Source organism: Daphnia pulex, chromosome 3 (assembly GCF_021134715.1).
Source record: "Daphnia pulex isolate KAP4 chromosome 3, ASM2113471v1".
In the NCBI taxonomy this organism is placed as follows: Eukaryota; Metazoa; Arthropoda; class Branchiopoda; order Diplostraca; family Daphniidae; genus Daphnia; species Daphnia pulex.
Window position 1 is genome coordinate 5701511 of NC_060019.1, and position 16748 is coordinate 5718258.

At 41.1% G+C, this 16748-nt stretch overlaps 3 protein-coding genes across 5 annotated transcripts; all 3 read right to left on the reverse strand.

The window, feature by feature from the left end:
* Nucleotides 1–7990: 7990 nt before the first annotated feature.
* LOC124190666 (lactase-phlorizin hydrolase-like) lies at nucleotides 7991–11223 on the reverse strand. Its single transcript, XM_046583480.1, has 12 exons — nucleotides 10746–11223; nucleotides 10538–10668; nucleotides 10287–10418; nucleotides 10068–10190; nucleotides 9835–9883; nucleotides 9685–9711; nucleotides 9442–9549; nucleotides 9187–9344; nucleotides 8896–9107; nucleotides 8643–8827; nucleotides 8485–8566; nucleotides 7991–8407 (listed from the first exon to the last, which is right to left on the reverse strand). Exons 1-12 carry the CDS (start codon nucleotides 10939–10941, stop codon nucleotides 8260–8262), a joined length of 1551 nt encoding a protein of 516 aa, XP_046439436.1. The 5' UTR covers nucleotides 10942–11223; the 3' UTR covers nucleotides 7991–8259.
* Nucleotides 11224–11353: 130 nt separating this feature from the next.
* Nucleotides 11354–14120, reverse strand: LOC124190667 (cytosolic beta-glucosidase-like). Of its 3 annotated transcripts, none has more exons than XM_046583482.1 (13): nucleotides 14016–14120; nucleotides 13775–13934; nucleotides 13566–13696; nucleotides 13332–13463; nucleotides 13085–13207; nucleotides 12953–13001; nucleotides 12805–12831; nucleotides 12625–12732; nucleotides 12399–12556; nucleotides 12108–12319; nucleotides 11822–12006; nucleotides 11643–11724; nucleotides 11354–11574 (listed from the first exon to the last, which is right to left on the reverse strand). In XM_046583482.1, the coding sequence occupies exons 2-13, from the start codon at nucleotides 13929–13931 to the stop codon at nucleotides 11430–11432; spliced, it is 1509 nt and encodes a 502-aa protein (XP_046439438.1). In that variant the 5' UTR covers nucleotides 13932–13934; nucleotides 14016–14120; the 3' UTR covers nucleotides 11354–11429. The 3 variants fall into 3 exon arrangements, with proteins under 3 accessions (XP_046439438.1, XP_046439437.1, XP_046439439.1); XM_046583481.1 differs by having other exon boundaries at nucleotides 13775–13938; XM_046583483.1 differs by lacking the exon at nucleotides 11354–11574 and having other exon boundaries at nucleotides 11642–11768; nucleotides 13775–13938.
* A 152-nt stretch (nucleotides 14121–14272) lies between these two features.
* On the reverse strand, nucleotides 14273–16187 carry LOC124190668 (microtubule-associated proteins 1A/1B light chain 3A-like). Its single transcript, XM_046583484.1, has 3 exons — nucleotides 15426–16187; nucleotides 15179–15341; nucleotides 14273–14991 (listed from the first exon to the last, which is right to left on the reverse strand). The coding sequence occupies exons 1-3, from the start codon at nucleotides 15469–15471 to the stop codon at nucleotides 14829–14831; spliced, it is 372 nt and encodes a 123-aa protein (XP_046439440.1). The 5' UTR covers nucleotides 15472–16187; the 3' UTR covers nucleotides 14273–14828.
* Nucleotides 16188–16748: the final 561 nt, after the last annotated feature.

A 16748-nucleotide genomic window follows, 5' to 3' on the forward strand; every position in this document is an offset into this window, starting at 1 on the left:
TGCCGAACTGCTGCTTATCGTTTGTCTCCCGATAGTCAAGAAATACCTATTGGCCATTCTCATTGTATGCTTGCGATTATGTTTCTTTCCTAGTTCGTGGAAATGTTCAAAGGTGTTCGTCTTAGGCCAACCCAACAAATAGGATAACTAAACTTTGAATAGCTTCAGTTCAATCAGTTTAGTGTCCAACCTTGGTTAACTCCTCGAGAAGATAGCTTTTGGACGAAACTCTTGGTTACACTAAAAATTGGCTCGTTCAGCTTCTTTCAGCATGGCTTCAGGGAAAACTGATAAACCAAAACAGCAGCTCACTCAATTATCTCTTTCATTGAATCCGCTTCCCTGGATCAAAAATTCTTCGCCGCTGCTTTCCTTGACATCAAAACTGCAATTGATTCAGTTGTGTAACATGCAATCGTTGCAGCCCTTGTGAAACGCGCCAGCCCTCTTTACCTGCTGAAAATCTTAGCTAGCTTTCTACTAACAGAATAGCCATTTTTCCATCGACGCGTTTTCTTTGTAGCACCTAGTTGGCCTCGGTTGCCCACAAGGAAGATTTGTATCTCCCTTCATGTGGAATATGATGGTTTACGACCTTTTTTGCGCCAATTCCCTTTCAAGCAAAGATTACTGAATACAGAGACGATATCTCAGTTGCTCCTGCTAACAAAACCCTTGCAATGGCCACTAGAAACTTGGCGCTGATCTGTGACTACATTGTAAAGTGGATTGCATCCAGAAAGCGACACCTAAACGCTTGAAAAACCGTCGTCAAGATTTTCTCTCGTAGGAGCCTGATCACCAGCAATCAGGATGAAAATCTTTCCGTTACTTAAAGTCTCATTTTTCTGTCTCATCTTCAACCAAAATCTCTGATCATCCGCCATGGAACATCAACCTTCACTCTTCCACTCTTCTATCGGTTATTGTGCCATTATATCCCAACCCCATGGGAATCCTTTATGTTTTTCTTTACTCACAGCGTCGTCATGGAAGCGCCTGTTTTTATGATGTTGCGTCGGAAAAATCGGCCGTTTGGACGATTTGATGATTTTAATGTCTCGCTCCCTCCACTTGTTTCTTATCACATGGTGATCTCCAGGCGCCATCGTAACATAGTAAAGTAATAATTTTTTTCATTCAACAAAATTCGATATTCTGCCTGTGATGTTTTCCTGAGCACTAAATCTTCTATCTTTCAGCCAGCGATGCCAACCAGAAGCAGATAACCTGTACACCCTTTTAACACTAGGCTCCTTTTTCCACATTTTTTACGCAACCAGCCTCCTGTCCCTCGATCTCATTCTGGCAGTTCAATGAGACAAAACCTCGCCATCAATATCGAGTGAACTCTGCCTAGGATCCCTAAAGGCTATTGAGGCCACAATCAATTTAATTACTTTTACTCCATGTTAAATGCAGAATGGGTAAACTCTAAAATGGGCTCAAGCACGCGATGTTTCTTTTAAAGATGTGCTCTCAGCTCTGCCCTTGCTTAACTTTAAAAAAAAATAACGCTAAATCAGTTTTTAACTGACAACTGTCTACTGAATCAAAATAAAACACGGTTTTGACTTTTCTCCATCCCCCGTTTGTTTATGCGGTTGCGACCCAAGGGTCAGCTTTACTGTTTGCATAGGCTGTAAATTAGACCTGACCACCCAACTTCACGTCTTCCTACAGAAAAACAACTGTTTGACATGACATGACTTGTGAAGATCAAAATCTGCTTAGCAAAGTTTTGTACAAAAAGGAGTTATTAACAAGTGACAAAAAAAATTTTATAAGTTTGCCAGTCCCAGCAGAGAAAGTAAGAAAATGTGTTTGGCTAAGAGCCTGTGGACTTTGGACAAACGACATAAGCCTGAGAAGTCATCTTTACGTCTGTGATGACCAAAGGCATTTACATTTCAACCACTGTAATTTTCTTATAGTCATATTACCAATTATGTTATTACAATAGATAGAGGTTGATTGCTGAAACTTGTACCATGTTTCCCGCACTTCTGGAAATCCTGAAAATCATGGAATAGTCTGGGGGATGTGGATTTCATGGGATTTTCATGGAGTTTTCTGAAAAATCATTAAAAAAAAAGGAAAAGAACCTATTAAAAGAGCATGTAAGCTCATATATTTTAAGTTTTCGCATGTTAGCGTGTCTTGGTTCGTAAACTTATTAATTCATTCCAATGATCAAATTAATAATATTTTCATTTCTCATCAGGGATTTCTGAAAAAAAATGTGATGTATGCAAAAAAAATTTTCCTTGAAAGCATCTCTTGGGTGGCAATCAAAGGACGGTGGAATCAAAATCACGTCCACGGTTCGTAAAATTATTAATAATTGATTATAATTAGGAAATTTTTGGTTTAATTTTTTGGTTTAATTAGGAAAGTCTGAGAAATGTAATGTATGCGATAAAACATTTTCATCAAAGAAAAATATGATAACACACAAGAAAAAGTTCCACGGTTTGTAATCTAATTTATTTTTTAAATAACAATTTTAAAAATTAATGTTTTCATAATAATTTTATATAGAAAAAATGCAACAGCAGCAGCAGCAAAAGTTAACAGAAACCGAAGAACTGAGTGTCCCAAACAATACTGAAACCTCACAAATTACAGAAAAAAGAGAAAACACTAAGAAAACCAGATTTTTTAGTTTAAAAAACGTTCAAATAAAGTTTGACAAGTGGTGAAAATTAGACGAGAGCATCTCACCCAGTTGGAGATGTGACATTCTCTAATGACATCATGTTCATTACTTCATGACTGCATATTATCTCTCTCTATGTGTGTGTGCACCTATTTTTTGATGCGTGTGAGAATGTGAGTAAATGTGGTATACTTGGTGAGTAGCAGTTCGTATATTTTAGAGTGCATACGTAGTATATACTATGTATACATATACTACATGCATTTTAGATAGTAGACTACTAGACGACTACTAGACTAAGACTACCGAAGTGTGATGTGTCGTCAAACCACGAATTTATTCGAATAGTACGCAAGGTTGAAACAATTGAGTCTACACACAGGGGGGAAACGGGCACGAAGGGGGAACGTTTACGCGTTGAGTCCTGAGCCCGAATGGCCACCTCTCGCTCGAGTCTTTCTCAACTCTCGCATGTCGCGACCGTCGCGACATCTACCCCCCACATATGGCGACTATCGTGAATCATCACAATTCACAAACCTTCCCGAGCCGACGAACGCTGTTTATGGCAATCAGCAGCCGGATGGAGGCTCCATACATGACATGACAAGGGTGTGGCCCAGTGGCCGTGTGCACTGATAGCAGAGGGGTGTAGGGGTACAAATGGATACGCTCAAGAACATCATTGTTGACCAATAATAACATTGAAGACAAGAATGTGATTGAATACACCGAGGGGGATTAAGCAGAAAAGCGAACACGGGACTAGCGCGTTCGGGCGCTTCTGCGCGCGGCTGTTGGGGTATGTGGTGCCGGCTGCCATCCGACATCTGGAGGGTCCGTTACCACAGCCGCGTGTTCATCGCCCGAATCCGGTGCCCATGGTGCCGCACCATCCTCTTCTTAAGCCGTTGCGGGGACCATGGGACGGAAAAACCGTCTGTTACGCCGAGGCACACTATCGCTGGCAAATTTAATGCGCTATGATCGATACCGGCTGACCGCGACGATCCCCCTGACCTGGCTCCATAATTTCGTCTTAGTGTCTTGAACACGCACCGGTGCCTTGACAGGAAGTGGAGAAAGCGGACGAGCTTGAGAGTCGAAGAAGAATTTCATGGCTGCGTTCACTTCGGCCTGACGTTCTCGCACCACCATAACCTCTTTCCATTGGCTGGCATAGGACGAACGGTGGGCTGGTACGATAGAGCGGGGCTGATTGCCGAAGACAATTTGAGCCGGCGACAGTCGCGTCACATGCGGAGTATTCCAGAATTCCAGCAATCGAGTGAGAAACTCTTCCGATGATAAATCTCCCGACGGGGCCAGCTTCAGCACCAACTCCATCAACGCTTTCACCGCAGCCTCTACGTGCCCGTTAATTTTGGGATAGTGTGGGGTGGAGTTGCGCCACGCCCCATCGTTGAAGAGCCGCCTGAAAAATTTCGGTGTCAAAGTGTGGGCCGTCATCCGAACGAAAGCGCATCTGAACGCCTAATTCAACGAAGTTGCTGATGACGGCCTACATCACCTCCCGGGCTGTAGGGTCACGCTTCCACTGGTGCACCACTGGCCATCCTGACAGTCGGTCCGCATAAACCAGGACGTGCAGAGATCCATGTTGAAATAAATCAGCAGAAACATCCTCAAAGACGTAAGTTGGCATTGGGTCCGCCATCAGCGGTTTCTGGCCTTGGCTCGCCAGCCGTTCCTGGCAGATAGCGCACCTCTCCACCAACATAGTGATGTAATTGTTGACCCCATGCCAGTAAACTGTCTGCTGCGCGTGCCGTTTTGTTCTCACGATTACCTGATGACCCGCGTGCAATTTGGCGAGGACGTTGCGGCGAAATGTGAGGGAAATAACGATACGCGAGCCGTTCAAGACGACGCCGCTGTCTGTTGATAGTTGATCCCGGATTGACCAAAATTGAGTGACGTGAGTCGGAGAGAGTGCGCGGTCCGTGGGAAATTTGGATTCAACTGCCGTGATCAAGTCGAGATAATGGGGATCTGCCGCTGCTCCTGACTGTAACTCGGTGAGAAGTTTATCTGGCAGGTGATGTGACCAATCTGGGTCGTCTTCAGATTCGGCAATGGCATTGACGCTCCGGATAATCACGTTACGCACAGAAAATGCTAGCTCCGTCGCGATGCACTCATCGTCCGCCACCGGGTCGTTAACGGGCGCCCGCGAAAGCGCATCCAGAATTGCGTGGTCTTTACCCCTGCGCCAAACGGTCGTAAACGAATACGGATAAGCGCTCCTTAAACCATTGGATTTTTGGGTTGTCGATTGCGTCGAGAGTATACTTGTCCAGGATCGCCACTAGCGCTTGATGGTCGACCATCAGCGTAAAGTTGGGTAGGCCTTACAGGTACAGGCAGCATTTACGGATCGCCCACTCTACGGCCGCCAACTCCAACTCCACGATGGCATATCTAGATTTGGTGTCTGTAAACCAGCGCGAATTGGCGTCCACCAACCTCCAGGAGTCGCTGTGGCGCTGCAGTAATGCGTATCCCATACCATTCTTTCTTAATGCGTCAACCTGTATGGTAGTTTCTATCCATTGCTTTTAATTGGCTTTTTTACAATAAATCGTGCAATATCTTGTTTATTTTATGGCGAAAGTCTCTAATTCTTAAGTTTTGTAGTTTACTAGAAAAACCCTCGTTTGTCAAGGCCGCTTTGCCATAAGGCACCATGTAAACCGCGGCTGCCGCGCGGCTGAAAATGATTTGACCGTCTGTCACTATTTTTTCATATACAACCTATTTTACACATGATTTTTATGAAAATTTGAAAAGTTATAAAGTAAAATACGTAGAATACGTGGAGGTATTTAAAATAATTTATTTCTAATTAGAAATACCATATTTATAAGAAAATAAAAAAATTTGAATTTCAACTTCGAATTTTTTTACAGAAATATTTAATATTTTCGCGGAGGGTTTTGTATGTAACATTTTGAACACTAAAATAATAAAGCTCATTAAAAAAATTCATGTTACATTTTGTCCGAGGTTAAAAATTAATTACCCTCGACTATAATGCCAATTAGCTACCAAACTTCGTTGCAACAGTCAAGAAGTCAGTGTCAATGACAATTTGTTTAAAATTTGGAAAAAATGTTATTGTTAACACTTTCTTGAAAGCGTAGTGCCTACCCCCCCCCCCTTCACCATCTAGTGGCGATCGCAAAAAAATCACAACCACATCTTCTGTGAAAACGCGACACCAATCGTTTTTTTTTTTTTTTCGCTGATCGGGATCAAGACTGCGGTAGAAAAATTCGGTCACAATACTGCTTTGGGCTATAACCCACGAGCCAGTAATACGGCCCCAAATCGAAGGCTTGAATCGAATCAACTTTCCAGTGCACTTCACTTTTTTAAGCTAGTTTGTAGCAAGTTAGATTCTGGCCAGTTGACTTCATTTTTTTCGGGTGTTTTCGGGTCGATAATCGCTTTTTAAGATATGAATTAATTTATAGACATGAAATGTATTTATTTAAGTATATCCACATACTTTGGGAACCCAAATCACATCAATTTCCGCTAAATCCAATGCAATTTCTTTCAGATATTGACGAATAGTTGTCCAACCTTAGCCTAGTAATCCAGTACATTCTTCATTGGCACCTTTTATTGTAAAAGTAAAACGCAATTATTTTCGAATCCCGGCGCACATCACAGAAAAGTAAAAGACTGTATTTACCCGCAACACTTTCTGTTACCAGTGCAAAAATAACTATAGAGTGACGGCAACGATGTACTAATCATAATAATAGTTTTAATCTCATAGCCATTGAGGGAACAATTGAAGTAAAATTACAAATAACAGCAAAAAACTGTTCATGATGTTGGATGAAATATTAAGACGATTTTTTCGACCAGAATTGGAAATAAGAACCTGAGAGATGAGTAAAATATCCAGGAAAGCTGGCGGTTTTTATGGCGGCCTATTCAAAAAATGAATTTGCGTCATTTATTGAGCAGCTGCTTTACACGATTTGGCTTAAATAAATTAGTTCTGGTTATTTTTAAATATTTGGCATTGAGTTTTAATTGGACTTTAAATGTATATTTATCAAGTTAATTATTCGCACTTAGTTGAAACAATTGTGTCGATCCGAACTGATACGAGCGAAAATTCCCCAGAATCTGTTGATTTTTATTCAAAGAAGCCTATCCAAATATTAGGCGTTCGACGTTCGATGAAGTCATTTATTGAACAGCTGTTTGACAGGATACAGAAACCAACATGTTCAAATTAATGATAGCGAATGACTTCCGCTTTGGACGCATTATTGGTGATTTTCAGATTATGTTGTTTCGGCCTTATCTATTTATAACTGGACTGTATTTTTATACCTCCACGCAAGCATGTGATTGTTTGTTACAGCATGTCCTTATTTATTGCCGTCACCCAAGTATTTTAGTTGGCTTCTTTGCACTCTTGCTGATTAGTTTATAGCTAATTATAATCAGTGGTTTACTTCTAATTGTGTTGACTTTCGAGGTAATTTTGCTTTGCATGCAATCGCAAAAATGTTTCTGATGATAGCACAAGGAGAATCAGAGTGCTATAGGGAAGTATTTATTTTCGAGGTTGTCTTCAAAATACCCACTGATTTGTATACAGGTCTATACAATGACGTCATCTATTGAACAGGTGTTGAAGCCCACATGTTTTATTTGAAGCTACAGGATCGGATCATCGAACTGTTTCTTATGAAGTTAGATTGGTACTAATTTTTTTTACCCCTTTTGGTAGTAAACTCTGAGGTATGAATTAGGTTAATGGAAAATTTTTATTGTTTCTAAGTAGCCATTCACAACCGCAATAACCCCCCAAAATTCAATACTTAATTTAAAGACCTTATTTAGAATGAGTCGGAAAATCTTAAACTGTAGTAACTGTAAATAAATGTTCAAATTTTAGCGGTCACGCATGATGTTACCAAGGCAACGACAGGTAGCGCAACGGTATAATGACGTGCTGCATCATAAATAATCGTAAAAAATGTTGAAATTAAATCAAGGTTCCGTCAAAACATTACCTTCAGCACCAACCACTTGATTGTTGCAATTGCTTATTGCTAGTTAAAGAAAAAGTGTGGACACAGTTGTTAGCGATAACAGGAATATACAGAAATAATTAACAAAGAGAATAAGAAACTGAAAATACAGTAACGGCAAATACCAATAAAACCCCAATCTTACTCATTAGCGAGTGTGATGTCATTTACTCAACAAACGTTGAACAATAAAAATTTATCAAATATTATATTGATTATTGTGGCTACGTAAACGTTTCATAGTTTCCTCTATATAGACACGGGTCGATGTTTATTCTCATGTTTTCTTCTTAGCTTTGAACAGAACTATAAAATTCTATGGCCCAAAATAATTCCATCTCACAATGTTATCAATAACAATCGTTCCATTATTCGCCGTTCGATAAGATCGATAACGAACATTTGAGAGCAACAAAGTTTTTAAAGCCCTGAGAACCGATTTCTGCATACATACTACTTGCAATCAATAAAATCCTACACAACAGACGAGGTAAAAAGAAATTTGAAAAGAAAATTTCATTTCGAAATTGGATAGTTATTGCAAGGCTGGTCCGATCGAAACCCGTTGTCGTGGATGATTTGAGCGATGTAACGGGCGGAAGCTTTGGCCGTCCGTGGGAGTTCTGGCGACGAAAAATCGACATTGAAAAGTCCGAATTTCTCGCTTCACGGATATTTAACAAAAGACAAATTTTAATTCCTTTTGTTGGAAAATGAATTATAACTTTTAATAGAATTCACTTGTATCCAGCACGCCATTCAAAGTTGTCCATTAAAGACCAGGCCGTGTACCCACTGACTTTGACTCCGTCGGTTTTAATGGCTGTGCTCATCCAATTTGGAATATTGACATAATTAGCGATCGACCGGGTCCCTTAATGATTTCATTATGTATATACCTTTGAGGACGTTATTGATGTAGTGCTTGTAGTAATAGATTCTCAACATGTCGTCCAAATTGCCAGCCGTGTCACTGCATCCGTTCTCGGTGATAATCATTTCCGGGTTGTTGAACTTGTCTCTCAGCCAGCCCAAAAGATTTCGCAAGCCGAAAGGCGTTATTTTTAACCAAGGTGATCCAGATCTATTTTTTTCAAATCAAATCATTTTTTCCCGCCAATTCTTTCAAGTATAAAATTATACAATACTTACCCGTACCAAGATGGATCATAATAAGAATAAAGATCTTGATCGGATTCATAACTGACGTCGTTGATATTGCTGGGTTGATTAACCGTCAGCAAACTGGTGTAGTGATTGATGCCGAGGAAATCCGCACTGCCCTGAACCAACAGCTTTTGCTCGGCGGTGAATTCCGGCAGCCGAGATTGATTGAATCCTTGCTGAGCGCTTTTCTCCCCAATCTTGTACAAGATAATACTCCAAAATTGAATACAAGCCGGGGTAGTACGTATAATAAGTTGATCTATGCTGTCCTCAGACCTTCAGTTTCATAATTGATGGGTAATCCCCGCTACCGAAAATTGGATTGGCAAACCAACCGCCCATAAACTGGAGTGCTCGTTTGGCCGCATCCTTATCGGCTATCAGATCGCTTCCCGGGAAGAACCAATTGACATTTAATGCGATTCCAACTTTTCCTGTTATAACATTCCGCCATCAGTTATTCCTTTTTTTTTCTCCCTTCTTATTTAAATAATTGCAGGCTATGCTCAAAGGCATAACAATATGTATTACCTTGTTGGGAAGCTTTGAAAGTTGATTCGTAGAGTCGGTAGGCTTTGGCGTGGGCTAGGATCAAGTTGTGGCCGGCTTGATAAGTATAAGTTCCAGGTCCGTATTTGGCTAGGGAGACGAGCAGCAATATTAAAAGCTAGATAAGAATCTAAAGGGAAAAATTCTGTCTGGTGGAATATAAGGAAGGATGGATGGACGGAGACGAAGAAAAGGGAGGGGTAGAGAAGCTTTGTTATATTATACCAGGTGCGCTGACTCCGAGTCCGTAGCCTGAAGGATCAAAAATAGAGAAGAAAAAAAAAGAAGCCCAAGATAAATATCTCAAGATTTACGGCGACTTTTTCTTTAAGGGAAAATAATTTTCGACGACATTTCTAAAATAAATTATACGACCTTGCCAAGCTGTAATCCAAGGCTCGTTTAGGGTGACCCATATTTTTACCTAAATATATCCAAACAAAAATGAAATTTTTTCAAAAATTATTAAACTTAATAAACATAAAATCAGATTTTAAAACACTCGAGCCCTAGGCTTTGCGTGTCCTTTTCCGGGCATTCAATTCGATGAAAAAAAGATTGGACTGATAAATTATTATTTTTCAAAAAAAGAAAAAGAAGATGAGTACGTCATCGCCGAATTGAGTGAAACAGAGACGGGCGTATTCTTCGAACCAGTCGGCCACGGAAGCGTTCAACCAGCCTCCCATATCCTCGAGGGCTTGCGGTAAATCCCAGTGGTACAAGGTTACCTGATGGAGCGTGAAAGGAAACACATTTTTTTTGTTTTGTTTTTCCGTTTGGTAGTTGTGATAAATGAATAAATAAATACGAAATAGAATAAATACCATCGGCTGGATGTTTGCCACTTTGAGTGCGGCAATCAGATTCTTATAGTAGTCGATTCCCGGTTGGTTGACTTGGCCGATTCCGTTTGGCAAAACCCTCGGCCACGAAATGGAGAACCGGTAGTGACTCACCTGGATGATGGTGAATACAATAACAAAAGCAGACGTCATCATAAATTAGCACAACAAATGCACAAAGAGAGGCTCGGCCTCAAAATTGTTATTATACTCAAGAGATCCTGGTTATTTACATTTAAACTCTTGAGGGCGTCGACGTCTTTTTGGTAAAAATAGTAACTGTTACAAGCTGTTTGGCCTGTAGCTCCTTCGGCAACAATGCCCGGCTGCGATGTATAAGTGTCCCAAATACTCGGCCCTTTACCTAACATTTTCCCCATTCATTTGAATTTTTTTCACACAAGAAAAATTTGTCTGTTTTTTGTTTTTTGTTTAAATTACCATCGACGTTCCAGGCTCCTTCGATCTGATGGGCGCTGGTTGCCGAAGCCCAGATGAAATCAGGTGGGAAAGTGTCGTAAAGTAACGGCTCATCAACGAAGATGGCCGAAACTTTGTCGCTAGCGACAACCAAACTCAAAATCAGCCAAGAAATCCATCGCCGGTTGTCAATCCTGTTATTTCGCGATTGTCTCATTTTTCCCAGAATATCAAAGTGGAAAAATTGAAAAAAGGAAAAAGACGATGAACTTGCTCATATAATAACAATAATAATGCACCTTTGTTGTCGGATGTCTGAGACGATCCAACCGAGCGATAGTACAACCGGTTGTTGGATTTTCTCCATATATCATCACCGCCAGTTGACGTGTATCGCCAAGGTTGTTATCAAACGCTGAGCGATTGTCTTGTTTATTATACGACAGTTCGGTCATTATCATCCGGGAAAATCCAAAACAGCGCTGCTGCTGTCTCGTCTCTCTCCGTCGGCCAACTATTTTATTGTTGTTGTGTTGTTGTTGTTGTCGTTGTTGTGGCTGTTTTATTATCTATTCGACTTTGGAATTTGGCAGACATCCATCAGGACCCAGTAACCGCAAAGTCCGACACTTTCTTAAATTGTTGTTTTATTCTCAACTTTTTGCTTTTCCAAGGATATGCAAATTACATGGTTAATAATTTGACTTAATATATCGGGTAATTGTTGCAAGGCTGGTCAACAGTGAACCCATTATCACGAATGAGTTGGGCATAGTAACGACCAGAAGCTTTGACAGTCCGGTTGAGATCGGCAGTGGCGAAATCCACGCTGAAAATGCCGAATTTTTGCCTATACCCAAAAATAGTTTGACGTTAATCACAGATTGAAAGGAATTCTCTGAGATAATTATCACTTACGTGTAACCGCTTCCCCATTCGTAGTTATCCATCAAACTCCAAGCGGCGTAACCAATCACTTTGACTCCATCAGTCTTGATGGCTGTGTGAAATTTCAACGTGTGCGTGTAATTAAATATCTAATAGCTAGACGATTTACAGTTTATTTATTTTATTTATTTTTTCGTTTTGATTTATACCTTTGAGGACGTTGTTAATGTTGTGCTTGTAATAATAGACTCTCATTAGATCGTCCAGATTTCCGGCGTTATCGCTGAATCCGTTTTCTGTGACGATGATGTCGGGATTGTTGAACCGATCCCGGATCCATTTGAGAGTGTTTCTCATCCCGAACGGCGTGATCTTCAACCAGCCGGAACCAGATCTGATTTTGAAACCAGTTTTTATTTATTATTTTTATTTTTTTCGAATGAAGTTTGATCGATTTGAGGTGTGTCGAAGAAGAAAAACGGGCGAATAACTTACCCGTACCAAGCAGGATCGTAAGAGGCTTCGATATCTTGATCTGCTCCGTAGTCGACAATGCTGATATCTTGGATCTTTTCGATGGTGAGCGAACCGGTGTAGTAGTTGAGACCAAAGAAATCCGAGCTGCCTTGGACCAGAAGTTTCTCTTCGGCCGTGAAAACGGGCAATCGCGACGGGTTGTAGCCTTGGGCGGCACTTTTCTCGTCCACCTGTCACGCGTCAGGAAATTGAAACAACTCTCAATATCATTTGGTACGTTTTCGAGATTACACGGCGAGGTATAATTACTTTTTGTCTCATAACGGCCGGGTAACCTCCGTCGCCGAAAATGGGATTGGCGAACCAACCGCCGAGAAACTGCATGGCACGTTCGGCCGCTTCTTGGCTGGACGTTTGGTTGTCTTTGGGGTCGTACCAGTTAATATTTAACGTGATTCCAGCTTTACCTGTTGCGCCATTCAAAATTTAATTTGTTACAATTCACAGTGGGGAAATACAATCAATTAAAGAGAACCTTGTTGTGTTGGTTTGAATTCTGATTCGTAAAGACGATAAGCTCTGGCGTGGGCTAAAATTAAATTGTGGCCAGATTGGTAGGTGTATGTTCCAGGGCCGTACTTTCCTGTTTCAATCATTTTTGTTATAATTTTCACAATTGTCTCAAGACACGATAAACAGAAAATCGCAATTATACCTGGAGCGTTGATGCCCGATCCGTATCCTAAAAGAAAAAGAAAAAAAAAATTCAATGACATTCGTTTCTTTTTTGGCCATTTTCCTTAAATAAATATCATTATTCTAGAGCGCCCGAAGCGCTAGAAATGTTTATCATTTCATTTCACCTTGGTACGCCACAACCCACGGCTCGTTAATTGTGATCCAGATTTTGACCTTGGAAAAACATTCAGCAATGACAATAAAACGTCAACAATTATTCTAAATGCGTTAAAGTAACGACCGAAAAATTGTGTTACGTCATTGCCGAATTCTGTGTAGCAGAGACGGGCGTATTCTTCGAACCAATCGGCGATGCTAGGATTTAGCCATCCGCCCATGTCTTCCAGTGCTTGCGGCAAGTCCCAGTGGTACAGAGTCACCTAATTATTTGAAGAAGAAGAAAAAAATCACCCCAAGGTATAATATAGGAATATCCAGGGAAATAGGTTATAGACAGAGGCCATCGACCTATTATTTTACGAAATGAAATGATTATTTATTCACCATGGGTTCAATATTGGCGGCTTTGAGTGCTGCAATCAGTCGCTTGTAGTAGTCGACGCCCGGCTGGTTAACTTCACCGATGCCGTTGGGTAGAACTCGAGCCCACGAGATGGAGAAACGATAATGAGACACCTTTGGAGATCATCACCATAAGAAGATAATGAGTGGGTTGTAAGGCTACATGCAGTAGCATATAGTGTATCGAATAGATCAAGTTAATGAATTCATTTATACTCCCAAACTCTGGAGGGCGTTGACGTCTTTCTGGTAAAAGTAATAGCTGTTGCAGGCCGTCTGACCGGTTGACCCGTCTAACACCACGCTCGAATTGGTCGTGTAGACATCCCAAATGTTCAGCCCCTTACCTGGAAATTTACATTTTCAAAGGAATTTGATTTGAAAAAAAAGTGTCGAGACTAATGGACATGTCATTAGGCGGCTACCGTCCGCGTCCCATCCGCCTTCAATTTGGTGTGCACTGGTGGCGGCGGCCCAAATAAAATCGGGTGGAAACGTGTCGTAGAGCAGTGGCTCATCCACGTAAACTCCGGCCGCAGCGCCGGCTATTACCAGTAGCCAATATGCAAATTTCATCACCATCTTCTATCTACATATATACACACAATTGAATGGCAATTAAAGTATAACGGTTAAAAAACCCCGATATTTGGTTATCAAACAGACCTGTTAAATTGAAACCGTACAGCTTCGAACGTTCACGAACGATCGATTGAACACGTAACTGCTGGTCACGATGCCGTTTATTGGTGGGGATTCTTTATCGCACTTTATATTGATGGCCAGGCTGTGGCGTCAGCGTGTTTATCATGGTGTTATCGACCAATACAAACATTACGACAACCAAAGCTGTGCGCACGGCAACATTCTCTTTGTTTTAGGTGATAATAATTTAGCGAAACCAATGGGCGTAATGTCAGCCGTCCGTGGTTTGAATACGTTTATTCAAACGATTTACACAAGTACGTTAACAGAATTCGAATCGCGGGTATACAGACACACTCTTCATCTCAAAAAATGAATCATTTTTTTGTACATTTATCATTTTTTTTTCCTTTGTGTCTCGGAACAATGAGAAAACAAAATTCTGTGTGATTATTACATAAGTACGGTTTGCAAGATTGAACACTGATCCGACAAGACGAAAACAGAAAACCGAAACATAATAATGATATTAAAACGATAAGGAAAACAAAATGTCAATCGTTCCGAAAGAGAAATGTAACCCAACATTGTTTTTTTTTCCAGACAAGCCACTGCTGCTGTTGTCCACAAAAAAGAAAAATTTAGAGAAAAGTGAATCTAAGACACTGTGTCTCGCTATTGTAGCATCTCTTTCAAAGCTGAAAGGATATCTGTCACAAATTGTTGCTTCAAATTGGAACTAACTTTATATGTACATATATTTTTTTTCTTTGTGTTGAAATCATGATCAGACGGGAGGTGGGGGGAAGCCATATTGGTTGGTTAGCCATCAGCTTAGTTGCCGAAGGATTCTTGAGAAGCGTAGACCATGTAGAGGAAACCATCTTCATCCTGTTCCCTTTGGAAGAGTTCACCCATAGTCATGGAGATGCTGGCCATGCTGCGTTGGTTGACCAGCAGGAAGAAGGCCTGATTGGGGTTCAGTTGCATACGGCGTCTATTGGCAAATGGAGAGATCATAAAAAGGATGATGAAATAAATGCTGCATTGCACAAGAAAATGTGAAATTGGGTTAAGCCAAGTTGATTGATACAAAATAAAGTGCTGCCCTCTTCAGAAACACGAGCTCTAGCAGCCACAATGAATTGAGGCCAGGATGATTGCACTGATTACAAAATGGGTACCTCAATATTTTGATGAGCTCGGCAACAGTCACATGATCGGGGACAAGAAATTTAGTCTTGTCCAGGAGAGGTAGATTCTTCTCCCCAGCGAAACGTTCGACAATAATGGGAATCTTGTTTGGGTGAAGCTCTCTCACCATGTCCGCATCCTTGACTCGTTGACCTATAACAAATCGTCGTAGAGAAAGAAAGAGACACAATCAAAACAACATCGACAAATGAACATTGTATAATACTGCAAACTCACCGTAATTCCTGCGTTCTTTGAAGGAGGTATGCGTCATTTTGCTCATCACTTTTGTGGCAGCTAAAATGTGCAAGGCAAAGAAAGGAAACAACTCTTGGGCGAAAAAACAGCTGACACCCCAGCGACCCAGCAACAACAAAACAACAACAAAGGAAGGCGAGTTTGGGTACTAACGCGCAGGTCCTTGGCCTCAGGCTGTTATGTACTACGTGTGTTCCAATCGACGACTTTTGACGCTTTTCGTTGCTGAAAATATGGATTTCCTCTCTCTGCTCTCCACAAGTTGGAAATTCAACGAGCGGAATGAAATAGTAAAAAATGGAAATATTGCTCTTTTCGGTGAGAAAAATTTCGAGGCGTGTGACGACACGACTGAATGACGTTGAAGCAGACTGTGCACTGTCACAACAACAAAACCAGAACTCAAACTGGGGCTGACGAACGTGAACTGCGTAAAAAAAAGTTCGAGTGTATATATATAAGTTTGCAATGCGCAATCAAAAAACTACCAAAGACGCAAAAACTTTTATTAGACACCCATTTCCCCATCATCTCCCAGCAGGGAGAGAGGAAAAAAAAAAGCCCCATGAAATACAAATAGAGTCTCGACCGAATATTCCCTTTCCATTTTCAATGTTCTTGAGTTCCCCACTCTCGTATTTCTTTTTCTTTATTTTCATCCTTTCAATTTTTATCTTTCTTGGTCTTGCGTTACTCGACGTCATTTGAGGCTTTTGTCTCCAACCAGCATAGATGGCAGTTTTCACCGTTTATTAATCGGCCGCTAGATGGCAGTGGGCGTCCAATCTTTTTTTCCGACAGGACGCGCGTGGATTTTCGACAGCAGCGATTGGTTCAGACACCACAGACGGCTCAGAGTGTGGCTGCATGAGAGTGTGTGAATTTCCCTTGCTCACACACACACAGACTGAGGTCTGCACACAGAGACACACACGCGTCACTTTTTGGACAACACCAATCCTCGCGTTCCGTGCAGTGACAACAACTTTGACAATCAACTTGTTCGTGAAAAATCAATTGATCATCCAAATTGGTGTGTGTGTGTGATCAAAAGTGTCTTACACAGTTGGTTTTTCATTTTGAAACTGCACAGCAGACGGCTCCAGCGCGGCCATTGTTCTTCTCTGCCCCCCCACAAGTTTTTCTCTTCAAAATCCCCGGAAACTTCAATTTTTTCATTGGGGAGGGGATTTCTCTCTCGTTTTCAATTTACCGGCCATTTTCCGCGTCGAATTCTGTTATTCGTGGATTGGGGAAAAATCGATTCAACTTTTGGAAGCAATTTTTGTCTGGTAAGCCGGT